The sequence below is a fragment of the Gymnoscopelus microlampas genome, assembly GCF_963454915.1.
Source record: "Gymnoscopelus microlampas genome assembly, chromosome: 22".
NCBI lineage: Eukaryota > Metazoa > Chordata > Actinopteri > Myctophiformes > Myctophidae > Gymnoscopelus > Gymnoscopelus microlampas.
Window position 1 is genome coordinate 22,966,656 of NC_139959.1, and position 13,973 is coordinate 22,980,628.

Genomic DNA, 13,973 nt, shown 5'->3' on the forward strand with positions numbered 1-13,973 from the left:
ACGCACGCACACGCACGCACACACACACACACGCACACACACACGCACACACATGTTCACACGCACGCACACATTCACACGCACGCACACACACGCACACAAACATGCACACGTGTTCTAGAGCGGCGTAGATGAGCACATTGGACCCAGATGTTCTGGTCATTCTCCACATGGTCCCACTGTTGAAATATGCATTGTTTTCTCCTTTTCTTTCTCGTGATCCTGATCGATATCTATCTATCTATATCTGTCTATCTATTTATCCGTCTATCTGTCTATCCGTCTATCCGTCTATCCGTCTATCCGTCTATCCGTCTATCTGTCTATCTGTCTATCTGTCTATCCGTCTGTCCGTCTGTCCGTCTGTCTGTCTGTCTGTCTTTCGGTTTTGTTTTTTCTCGATATCTGACACTCTTGCGCTCATTCTTGCATCACTTCCCTTTCTCTCCTCATTTCCTACTCTGGTTATGTTTTCATCTACTCTGTATTCCACAGGACTGACTCTGTAAAACACACACACACACGCACACGCAAACGCGTGCACTGCACTCACACCATTGTTTCACAGACCAAACTAGCCCCAAATATATATCCGTACACAGCTAGCATTAATTTTCACACATTCTGTATTGCACGCTTAAATGATCATTATAATTATTTGATTGAATACTTTACTAACAAGTTTGTTAAGTTTTCACACTGTTTCACAAATCATCACACATTAGGACTTGGCCATAACATTTCTTTCAGTTGTGAGATTTTATTTTGCTTTAATCCATGTGATCTGGTACCAGTCGTGTAAAGTAACTAAGTACATGTACTCAAGCACTGTACTGTACAATGTTGAGGTATTTTTACTTTACTAGAGGATTTCCAATTGTCTATACTTTTACTTCTATTCTATTCCACTACATAGAGGCAAAAATTGTACTTTTACTCCACTACAATTATTTGAAAACTTTATTTACTAGTCACTTTGCAGATATAAATGATTACATTATAAAACATACATTAACCACTTAAGCCCTATTTTTATACCTAGGCTATTTTCAAACATTTTGGTACTTTTACTTTTAATACTTCAGGTACATTTTGATACGAATACTTTTGTACTTTTACTCAAGTACATTTTGTCTGGTACATGATGATGATGTGTACCCGACGAAGACCAGGACAGTCGAAACCTTTGAATTGAATAACGCTTTGGGGGAGCTTTTGTGCTTCTTGAAGTCACACGGAGCATGCTGTTGTTCGACCAAAAAATACCCCGACCCACGCGTCGTTGTGAGCTTGTAGATCTGCTATTTTCACCTACGCGACACGGTCCTACGACAAAGTATAAATAAATCAGGCTTAAGTGGTCAACAGCCTCCGATGTGGACGACGAGAGGGCATGTTGCTCCATGTTAGCCCTGCTTAGAGCTCCCTGGGGTGACATGATTGATTGACGTGTGAGTGAGTGCCGGTCGAGGAAGAGACTGTGTGTGTGTGTGTGTGTGTGTGTGTGTGTGTGTGTGTGTGTGTGTGTGTGTGTGTGTGTGTGTGTGTGTGTGTGTGTGTGTGTGTGTGTGTGTGAGATAGACGTGTGTGTGTGGTGGTAGTGGGGGGGGGGGGGTAGTATCAATGATCCCCCTCAGGGATACTAATGAGCTACCGTATGATACTGTTCCTCCAGCCACCCTTCTCTCTGTGGCTGCTCTCTTTGTCTCTCTCTGTCTCTCTCTGTCTCTGTATGTCTCTCTCTCTCTCTCTCTCTCTCTCATTCACGTCGCTATTAGTACTGCCATGTCATTTTGACTCAGAGAGACATGTGGCGAATGGCCTCTACAGGTGTCCCGCTTTCGTGGTTCCATTGCCTACGTCAGGGGTCTTCAACGTTTTTTTGTAAGCACACAAAGATTTGGCGACCCCCCTGTAGTAACTCTGAGGACCCCCTGTTGAAGACCCATGGCCTACTACGTTGTTCAGTGTGTGGACGGAGGAGTCACCCCCACAATGTGTGCAGGAATAATGGCACCTGGGAGAGAATGATCTACCCAATGACATGTGGTCAATTCATACTGGCACACACAGGGCAGAGGGCGAGAACATGACCTCCAAATTCAGCCAGGAAACAATCCAGCACATCCAATAGACAGCTGAATACACACTTTACACACTCTGCAAATATACCTTTAGCTTGCTCTCTCTCTCTCTCTCTCTCTCCTCTCTCTCCCCTGCCTTCAGTGAATGCTCTGCATTCCCTCTGCAGTCTACTGCACTCTCTCTGTCTCTCATTTTCTGTCGCAGTCTTTGACACCCGCTGTCTGTCTCCACGCCCCCCCCCCCCCCCCACCGTCTGTCAAGTTCTCACCGCCATGGCGCCCCCATTCCCCCCCCAACCCCCTCCATCTCTACCATGTCCTCGTCTTTGAGTCTGTTTGTCTGTTTTTTCAATCGTAATCCATTCAGTTTTATGCAAATATGCAATATGCAATTTCGACTCTTTCAATCTCGCCCACTCTCTCTCATTCACCTGATCTCATTCCATCCATTCATCCTCTCACTCACTCACTCACTCACTCACTCACTCACCCACGTCGCCTGTTCTGTCACTCAGTCACTCAGCATTAAGGCCAAATTATACTTTAGCTCCATCCGTGTAGCCATGTCATGCACGTTTCGTCACTCACGTCCGTGCGCGGGGACATCTGCGTGCAGATCTTTGTGACCACGAGTGCTTTAATGTGCGGACTAAGTACACCGACTGAAGAGCGAAAATAAATGCTCTGTTTGAGGAGAGGTTGAGAAAGCAGAACCGGCAGCTATAACCGAAATACACAGAAATAATTGACCCAAGTTAAAGTTACCTATAGGCCAAAGAAGACCTCATCTTCTCACAATGGCTTCTCTTGCCATGGCAAAGTCCTTCAGTTTGTCTGGAAGGTCATTAGATTATCATCATTAGATTATATTGCTCTTGAAACACCAAATTGTAGTATAATTATAATAACCACGTCGTGACTGCTGTCGTCGGACCCTCATGCCTATACGTGGACACAGAAACTATAATCACTAGGGTTGGGATCCTTGAGGATTTGAGCGATTCCGGTTCCGTAATGATTTCCTCTTAACGGTCTGATTCCTTAATGATTCCTGTAGGGGGTTCCAAATGGACCCTTACAGGTCTGTAACTCTGAGAGTGTGCAAATGGAACCATTTGTACACTCTCAGAGTTATGATCGTCTTTGAAATTGTAAAGTTGGAGAACCACCGGTATTGTAAATGTACAGCAGACGTGAAGTCCACATACCAGCTCTGACAGTGTGATAAAACCGGTTCCAGAAACGGTTCCAAATGTGATGGAAATCGATTCCATGGTTCCTCAATGCTGGATCCGGGTCCTCCAGTCCCGGATCCCAGCCCTAATAATCAGGCCATTAGTACCGCCCCCCTCACCCCCCCCTCACCTCACCCTCTCAATGTTTCACTCTCACGTCTTTCTCTCCCTCATTCACTCTCTGTCTCTCTCTGTCCCTCGATCACACTCTTTCACTCACTCACTCACACATGCTCTCTCTCTCTTTCTCCCTCTCTCTCTCTCTTACAGGGGACATCACTCAGAAGGGTTATGAGAAGAAGAGGTCCAAGCTGATCAGGGCATATTTTCCACATATTGGAGGTAACCTAGCTGACCTCTGACCCCAATCTAAATATTAACCTTTGTACCAGGCAAGGTTATAATAGTTTTGGATTTTTCATTTAAGTTTAGTTTTAGTTCGTTTAGACTTTTTTTCCTTCTAAATTTTCATTTGTTTCTAGAGTGGATTTCGTTGCTGTCCGGCAGAAACCAGCTAACTCCATTTTGATGCATTTGCATTTTTTTCCATAAATCAAGGCCATTGAACAGCTCCAAGGGGGTGGACTCCGGGCTCCACCCCCTTTTGACCTCCAACCTCATTGTGAGCTTGGAGGTCCATTCAGCTGTTCTTATCATTTTTTTTCATTTCCTGAAAAAATGAACATTTTGGAGTTAGCTGGTTTCTGCCGGACAGCAGAGATTTGCTAGTTTGTATTAGTTTTTATTTTTGATAATACTAATAGTTTTAGTTAGTTTTTATTAGTTTTAGTGTTAGTTTTAGTTCTTTTTATACTTTTGTCCCTTTTCAATCCTGCAGCAAGTCAGGTGCAGGATTGAAAAGGGCCAGAGTAAGTATTGTGTAATAAAAACTAACATTTAAAACAAATATTCAGTTACAGATTAAGCTTATAAATAAATTGCAAAAAAGAAAACTAAGGGCATTTTGTCTATCATTTCAGTTCCTTAGTTAGTTTTGTAAACACACAATACAGTTTCAGTTAGTTATCGTTTTTTATATTATTTTCTATATTATATTATATATATTCTATACATAATATAATTATTTGTATTTATTTCAGTTAAGAAAATGTTTTTTTCTATTTTAGTTTTCGTTATTTCGTTCGTTAACTATAATAACCTTGGTACCAGGTAGAACAGTGGTGTCCACTGCAGGGTCATTGAAACCAAAGCAGTCCACCTAAGTAAGTGAATTCACAAATTAGTTCCCTCTGGTTCCCTTGTCTATAGTCGAAGCTGAGCCCCATTTTGTGAGTGTTGTGGTTGGAATGGCATACGCTCAGGCCCCTTTGCAGCCACCGTCCATTGCAGACCCATCCGTCCAGTATCGTTGTTGTCGGGCAGAAACCTCGACAGAGACGATATGCTGTATACCTGTACTGTATACTGTTCACCACCGCAAGTGAATATAGGTTATGACTCCCTAGAGTTCAGCTTGGGCCTGGTTCCTCTGTGTGTTGTCGTGACGTGCGTTGAAGAAGTCATTGATGTACATTTTTACTCTGAGCGTAAAGTAACACTGTGGGGGCAAATTCACAAAAGGATGGTAAACTCGAGCAAATAAGACACACATAAACTCTAGAAAATCTCAAAGCACCTGTAAGTCTGAAAAGCAACCCTAATTGCATTTCCAACGCAAACAGTATCTCTCGGTGCTCTGGTGCTGTTTTGCATGTGTTTAAATGAGGTAATGTGCGTACAATTGGCACTAACATTGTCCCTTTTTATATGAAAATGAGTCATTACAAAAATGCATCCAATTCACAAACACCAGGGTTAAAAGTCAAACGCGGTAGTGCAGGGGTGTCAAACTCGTTTTGGTGGTAGTGAGCGCCACATTGCACGAAAGGTGACTTGATGAGGGTCACAACCAGTTGCGCGGACGCGCATGTGCGCGTTCACATGGTTTTGTTTTTCAGCCTGTTGTCTGAGTCACTGCAATAACTTTACAAATTGTGTTTATCTTTGAGAAGAATAGCTACTTTCATTATTGACTTTCATTATTGGCTATTAGGCTACAGGAAATATGAAATGAGGGGTGAAACAAACAATGCAATTGCAATTAACCCATTAAGACCGGGAAAGCATCTGTGTCATTTTAGGCTATTCACAAATAGCAGATATACAAGCTCATAGCGTGGCACAGAGTGCCGTGCTATGAGCTTGTAGATCTTGTATTTTTGAAACATTGTGATTTTCTTTTGCAAATCTTTGAATATATATATTTTTAAGCGAACATTTGTAACTCAAATCTTTGCTTCTGGGGGGGGGGGGGGGGTCCCTGGAACAAAATATTTTGAAATGGGGGTCCGCGGCCAAATACATCATTTTGGGGGGTCCTTGACATGAAAAAGTTTGAGCACAACTGATATAGCAACAGTTTTTCAGAAACCCGTTAAGATTTAGAAGACATTTGTAGATGCATTCCCGGATTTAATGGGTTAACTTTCACTATACCGGATAGAGCAAAAGTTATTAGTCTTCAGAGAGTTGGTTGTAACTGAAGCCTATAATTCATCAGGGCTGTCATGCCCAGACTATCCAGTGATCATAGCAGCAGTGATTGTAGCCAGGCGAAGGCATCGTCATGCCAGGCATGAGCTCATGAGTGGATATTTCGACCCACTGAACGGGTGATCTGTATAGCTTTTATTTGCATGTCATGCTTTGTCGTTGTGTACACAAACTTTCAGTCTGCTGTATCCAAGCATCCAACAGCCTTGCAGCAAGCCTGTGCACTGTGCGTTCTGTGAAGCAGCGAGTGTGCGCATGGCGCTGTTGATAGGGCTAAAATCCAAGATGGTCTATAAATGTGGGCTATTGGAAACTTTTTTTTTATTTTGCTAATTTGAGGTTTGGATCGCAGTACAATATTGATTACTGTATATAACAGTGGTTCTCAAAGTGCGGTCCAGGGACCCTCTGGGTTCCTTGAGGGGTCCTTGAGGGGGTTCCAAAAGGTCTGTAACCCTGAGAGTTATGGGGTCCTTGAAATTAAAAACTTTGAGAACCATACAGATGTGTGGTATACAATATAGGACAGACAATAGGACAATTCTAAGTAGAAGCCACATCAATTTAATACTGTACCGTCCCACACATATTTCCAAACACGTACATTTTAATTACCAAACAAATGCAGATGATAAAATAAACAATGAATGCCACTCTGTTGGAGATGGAGAACACTTCAACATGACTTATGATACTCACATTTCATGAATGAAGTTGAATATGTGTGCTTTTTTGCTTTGCTCTTTAATGCTCTTATTCTGTAGTGGTGCATTTTGGTCTCATACGTGGTGGTAAATTATTGTATCCAACTTTGAAACTCAGGTGATAGTTTGGTCCAAATTAAATCCAGAATTGTACAGGATTTCTGCGACAACGTGCACAATTAGGCACGGCTTCCAAACATCCGTAATTATAAGTAGTAAAGGTTCTCCTGTGGGCAAATGTCAGCATAACTGGTACTCTGTATTGGTGAGTACCGGTCCAATTCAAGCAAAGTCTGTAACAACGTCATCAATTCATGAAAAGTCCAGTTTACAGATATAGCCTAATTGAAAGTAAACGGTAGAGCATGCAGCCCCGCTGCGGACTTTTTTGGCCACGACCCCCCAAAATAATCATATTTGAACTGGGGACCCCCCACCCTGATAAGCACTTGGAATTGTAGGAGTTGAGGCATTACTTTTAGTTTGACTCGGTTCCACAGATAAATGTTGTGAAAATAGCAGATCTACAAGCTCACAACACCACACAGCTTGTAGATCTGCTATTTTCACAATGTTTGCCTCTTTCTTATATTTTTTGACAATTTGGCCAATGTTTGACCAGTTTTTATGGTATCGTTTGTTGATTACGATTGATGCAGTAATCGTCTTATTTATTTTCTTTCGTTGTTTGTTTTTTTAGGTATTAAAAAGGTCTTAAAAGTCCTTAAATTGTCACTTCACAGTCATCTGGGGAACCCCCCAAAATCATGTGGGTCCCGACCCATAGGTTGAGAACCACTGCTATAGGAAGTGTAAAAGGAAAAGGTTTTCAGACAAAAGACTGTCAAATTGCCACTGTTTGAGTCCATTGGTGTTTTGATTGGTAATGGTACACTGACATTGTCCATTTTCAGGCTTTTGCTACATAACACCTTGGGGACCAGCTCCTCAAACTGCTTAGTCATGCTCAAAGATGCATCAGCACATGGATTATGCTGTGCAAAACCATCATTTCACTGTACTGTGCCACATGGATAATTACAATCAAACGCAAAAAAAACCCCTGCAAAACCTTATGGGTGTTTGCGCCTGCATATCATCACCTCTTGTCTCCATATTCAAACGTAGCATATCCACAAGCTCGAAACGTGGCTCGAAGCGCGGCTGGAAACGCGGCGCAAAGCAACACGTTTTGAGCTGCTTTTGGTACTTTTGAATTTGAATCCTGAAAATAAACAGTTTGAAACATACAGATGAGGTTTCCACCCGACAGAGACGATATCATTAACGCAATATGTTTTAGCGAATCAGCCCTTAAGACGGGGCAGATGGGCGCGATTAACTCGCAATTCCTGGTGCTATTAGTGGCCGCAATCCATTGTTTGTGAATTCACCCCTGAGGATTTTACTGTGTAGCTATTGCAGAAGTCCCACGGTTTTACTGCACGCTTGCTCAACTTGCTGCGCTTTTGGTTCTGTCTCCGGGAGGAGTAGTTTGGAAAAGGCTGTGGGAATTAATAAGGACTGTTGAGTAGTTGGAGGACAGTTGTGTGTTAAAGTGAATTAATTTCGTTTTATTGTGTAACCTTTGAGAAAGAATTGTGTGCAGAACCAATGCAGGGTGGATGTAGGATAAATGTACAGTATGTAGGCAGACTTTTACAATGATGATGACACTCGCTATTAACTACCTTCCCAGGGCCCCTTTCGTAAAATGCAACAATTCAGTAATTATGTTTGTTTATTGATTTTGGAAGTCATCAAATCTCTCTCCTAAACTGTAACCATCTCCATTTTCATTTGACAGTCTGACTTTGACAACTGTTTCTTCTGCAATGTATCTATCGCTTTTGTCATATATATGTCTGTGTGTCTGTCTGTGTCTGTCCGTGTCTTGTTTTGTCCGTCTGCCTATATTTGTGTGCTTGTGTGTTTGTGTGTGTGTGTGTGTGTGTGTGTGTGTGTGTGTGTGTGTGTGTGTGTGTGCCTCTCTCTGTGCAGGTATGGAAGGGCCCATGTCTCACAGGCCCCCCCTCGGACCCCCCTCTGCAGCACGTTTCCATCGACGGCGCACCTCTGGCACGCGGGATGAGCGCTACAGATCAGGTACTAAATGTAGCTTTTTTTACCCCTTCTTCTCACCAATGTAGTCGTTATGCCAATTGATTCCACCCCACACACATTTCTGTGTGTTGTCACTGCCTTTTCTATCCTACTGACTCACCTGCCAGTGAGGAGCCCCCACCGGGAGGACGTAGAGCCTTCGTCCTACTCCTCCCGCCCAACACTCCCTGCTGACGGGTCGTGTCGCCCCAGCCCGTACTCAGGAGTACTCGCAGTGACAAACACACCCTCCCCTCACGACTTCCCACCCCCGAACATGTGTTATCAATGGTACTAATTAAGGCTCTGTTCCATTTAGTGTAGCACAGTGGTTCTCAAACTTGTTTAATTTCAAGGACCCCCATAACTTCATTTGGTTCCATGTGTACACTCTCAGAGTTATACACCCGTAAGGGGCCATTTAAGGGGGTGCAATACGTTAGTCCGACAGCGCATTCCTCCGACAGCGCAGTGCTCCGACATTAAACAGTAAACCCGAACCAAACCCGCACCCTAACCCTAACCGCACGCGGATGCCACATAGTCGGAGAAAAGGTCTGTCGGATTAACGCATGCCTCCCCATTTAAGGAACCCCCTCAAGGAACCATGGACCACACTTTGAGACACACTGGTATGTAAGAGTGTTTCCAGTGAGCCAACACGCGCAATATCAGCACCCTGACTAGAATGGAACCTTCATTAGTATCATTGGTAACACCTGTGAGAAGGTGAGGAAGAGGCCCAATTTCTTCCCAATATGGCTGTGCATAGAGCCCGATGGCTGTTGGCGGGTGGGAAGTGCGATCTCTGTTGCTGACACTAGCGACACCTACAGGTTGGCTGGGGCACCTGCGTACAGCAGGGAGCATAACTGGGAGGGATAGTGTGTTTCTTCCAGTGGTGTAAAGTAACAGCATTACTGTCAATGGTGACAGTTTTATAGACTGTCAGTGCAGACTTAAACTTCTACATCAATGTGAATAGACTTTACAGCAAGGGTTCCCAAACTGTTCAGGCTGTGACCCCCCCAAAAGAATCATATTTGAATTGGGGACCCCCGACCCTGACAAGCTTTTGGAATTATAGGAGTTGAGGCATTACATTTAGTTTGACTCAATTCCACAGACACATATTGTGAAAATAGCCGAACTACAATGCAATGCGATACATTGCATTGTATTGCACAATATTTGCCTCTATCTTACACAATATTTGATAATTTGGCCAGTTTGGTATTAAAAAGATCTTAAAAGTCATTAAATTGTAAATTTAGAACTGTGCAGAGATACCGTGTATACACTTATGCTGTGTGTTGGTTTGTTTACTGTTGAGTGAGAAAACAATGTTGCACGTTAAGCTAATCCTCTGGGGACCCGCAAAATAATTTGAAGACCGCCCTGGGGCTCCCGACCCACATGTTGAGAACCACTGACTTACTTAACCATAAACATTATGTGAACACTAGTATTACTGTTAGCGATGGTGCCATTGCCGCTATCTGTACAGTACGTTCTCAATATTCTCTAAGCTGAATGCTATGCTGGATGTTAAAAGCAGCCTTTACCTCCAGTCATCTTTCCACTCAAACAGAGAGCGTCTCCTTCCCAAACCCCAATGGTTCTAATCAGCCCCCCGCCCACAGGAGTGGCCCAATTCACTCACAACTTGCTACAAAAATCGCTCATGAAAAACTATATAATCTCCTACATTCCATTTTCCACCTTCACATCTGTCTCCTTCTCTAATAATCAAAAAGTGCTATATATTTCATCTTGCACTTTACTTCCGGATGGTTCGTTTTGCACCTTTTTTTGCCACATCGGTCACGGGAAAGAAATAAGCGCTGCCGTGGTCTATGGAAACGAGCCCAAAAGTGCACCCAAATAAGCCCAAAATCGCTTATACAAACAGTCAGACCTGGCAACGCAGCCTACGCCAATCATGTGTGAGAGATCTACAAGCTATGGGGCAGTGACGCCACCGTATCTTAGCAACAACGACAGCGCTCACTCTCATTGGTCGTGTCATGCCAGGAGCAGTCTCCAGACAATGGCATCGCAGAGAGCTTGCTGTAGCCATCACATTCAGTCGCAGCAACGACGGACAGGGAGCTGTGATAGTGGCATGTAGCTAACGCTAACGTGGTTGTCATGCCTGCAGCGGCTGTGCAATCACTTTGTCAACAATGCACGTTCGTGTGGTGAATGTCAATATTGCTGCTCAGTTAGTCCATTGTAGATGGTGTATGTTTGTGTGTGTCTTCTGGAGAACTATGTAGCTCCACAGCAACTACAGTAACTAACGTAATGGCAGGACCGCCCCGTGCAACGCATGTTAGGCTGCATTATGGTCATGTAGTAATTTCAGATAATTTCGCTCCAATTAGAGCAGTGCTTATCAACCCTTTCAGGCCGCCCCCCCCCCCCAAATAAACGTAATTGATCTGGCCACCCCCCCATTTTGTTTGACTCCATTCCACAAGTAAATATTGTGAAAATAGCAGATCTACAAGCTCGAAACGCCTCACGTTGAGAGGCTTTGTAAGCTTGTAGATCGGCTATTTTCTACATGATTGCCTCTTTCTTAGATTATTTGACAATGTGGCCAATGTTTTTATAGTATAGTTTGTTGACTACTTTTGTTGCAGAAATGGTCATTTCCTTTACTTTCGTTTTTTTATTGTCTCCGCCAGGCCGAAAGGCATGGCGCAAGACCTGTCCGTCCGTCTGTGATAGCTAATCTCTCACATCGTTGACTTGATCGCAGCGAAACTGTGCACACACACTCCCTGGATGCCAATTCAGAACCTCTGCCCTATTTCTTTCACATGGCCCTGTTACAGTGCCACCAGGAGGCCGCTTTTTGCTAAACACCTTTTCTCACAGTACTCCTACATACTGTATTTTGCCCAAACATCACGCAAATCGGTACACAGTATCTCCACAGTCATTAAAAAAAAAGACCTTTCAGATTTTTCATATTCCATCCTGATTGGCTAAAATGGCTTCCAAAGTCTGCAGGACTGCTCCGTTTGGACCAAAATGCCTCACATTATGAACACAGCATGCACTTTCCGTGCAACTTTGCACCCACATTCCCACTATGCCGAGGAAGAAATTCCACTTGAGATTTCTCTAATCAGCCTCATGGTGGCGCTATAACAGCCCGATGTGGAGAGTCAGTGAAAGCTGGATAAACGAGGTAAAATGTGTCAAAAGGAGTCTGTACGGCTGTCGATAAATGAACACATGACGTCGGTGGGAGAGGAGATATTGTGTCTTTTGGACAAACAGCAGCGTGGTGCTGATGTTTGTTGTGTGAAGCAGCCTAATGTCAGAGTGTTTGTGTTGGAGCGTCTCAGTGCGGCTGCAGAGTTCATGTGCAACCTCTTCCAGAGAGAGACAGAGACACTAGAAACTCTGCTGGAGAAAAAAAAAACACTGCTGGGCATTGACTTTCATATGGACATTGATCTACACACTGCAGGTATATCTGCTACACACACAACATCAAACTACACACTACAGGTATGATGCAGCGTTTGCATTCCAGCCTGCATGCCAGCGTAGTTCCCATATGGTTTCAAGGTGGGCTAAACCATATGGACCCCATGTCAGCAATGTCAGCGGCATCCACTTCAGTCCCAACTGCGATGCCCATGCAGGCTATAAGTAGCTTCTACCTGGCCCTTAGGTGGGCCCCAACTAGCCATGTTTATGTGGGACCAAGGCGGGTCCTAACTGGGTTTGCCCATGCAGGCTTTAACTGGGTTCTACCTGGGCCCTAGGTGTACCCTAACCAACCAGAGTGCAGTGCCCATCGCTCCAATTGTTGTGACGTCAGGGCTCTCAATACTGCACATTGGTGGAGGAGGAGGGGCCGCAGGGCGACCGCACACATCGCTGAACCAATGGTAGCCCACAGATGTTTCCTCTGGGGATTTACAATCTGCCCCTCTATGCCACATATCATCCGCACTACAGGGTCTTCCCTGACCGAGCCACGGCCCCACTGGCCCTCAGGACGCTACGCCACTTACATGAGCTGCCAAGTGGCCGCGGGCGCTACGTGGGCGTGGCCGCGGGCTAGACGCGAGCCCCCGCGTAGCGGGGGCGAGCTTCTAGTTTACACAAAAGTCATTACATGCAGTGCTGCAGGTGTGAAAGGCGACTCAGCCACGCTAATAATTCTAATAATTCCACACCTGCACCTGAACATTATTGATTGATCGAGTGTCAGTCTTGATGTTGAAGCTATGGGCCATAGGATAACTTGGCTGAGATGCCATCGCTCACCTAAAGACAGGGAAGTGAAACCGGGAACATAATCCTGCAACTATCCTATTGAACCCGTTGTGGCGGTATGTTATGTCAGTTAGCCCACGGATCTGGTCTGTACTATAGTTATGAATTAGGAAGATTAGTGTGGTTATGAAGCAGCTGTATCCCACATGAATGAACACTGTTAATATTGTTCGTTTTTGTAACACCGTAACTAGTTTGTTTACACCTAACCCCCCCTCCTATATACCCACTGGGAAAAAAAATAAAAACAACAGGGAAGGGGAAGAGAATCCTATGTTTCACACTACTCAAAAACGTCACATTGTTTTGATGGTTTTCTTCTCCACTGGACAGACTATTTCTTTTTTAATCTGTTTGGCAACAGCGTCCAATTTTCTCGTCCTATCAGCCACTAGCAGATTTTTCTTTTGAGTAACCCCCCCCCTCTCTCTCTCTCTTTCTAGCTAGCACCTGGGTGTGGCTGCGTGTTCATTCACACGGGATTCTTGGGCCTGTTGTTGTATATTATGTTTCATCAAAGTCTCCCCTCCCCTTTTTCTCCCTATTTTTTTTTAATCTCCCTCATCATTCCACCTCTTTCTCCTCCTCCCTCTCTCTGGTCTCTTTACCTTTCTATGTTTATACCCTCCCTTCCCCCCCCCCATCTGTCCAGATGTGCACACGGAGGCAGTGCAGGCAGTGTTGGCGCGCCATGTGGAGAGGAAGGTAGCCGTGCCCATGCCCTCCAAGAGACGCTCGCTGGTGGTGCAGACGTCCATGGACGCGTACACGCCTCCAGGTGAGTCACACTCGTGATTGATTGATCGAATACATTATTAACAGTTTGCAAAGACAAGCACAGGGAAGTACAGTTCAATGCAAGGTCTGGTAAGAGGATTTTAAGACCTAAGAAAGCACTAGGGATAGACACACACACACACACACACACACACACACACAAACACACACACACACGCACACGCACACGCACACACACACACAATCATGTT

General features: G+C 44.4%; 1 protein-coding gene across 1 annotated transcript in view; it reads left to right on the top strand.

Annotated features, from left to right (window-relative positions):
• Nucleotides 1-13,973, top strand: part of LOC311039258 (disco-interacting protein 2 homolog C-like) — a 93,573-nt gene that overhangs the window by 9,079 nt on the left and 70,521 nt on the right. Inside the window, 3 exon segments of the mRNA XM_084048990.1 lie at nucleotides 3,590-3,661; nucleotides 8,578-8,682; nucleotides 13,637-13,762. Coding sequence (XP_083905116.1) covers nucleotides 3,590-3,661; nucleotides 8,578-8,682; nucleotides 13,637-13,762 — 303 coding nt within the window.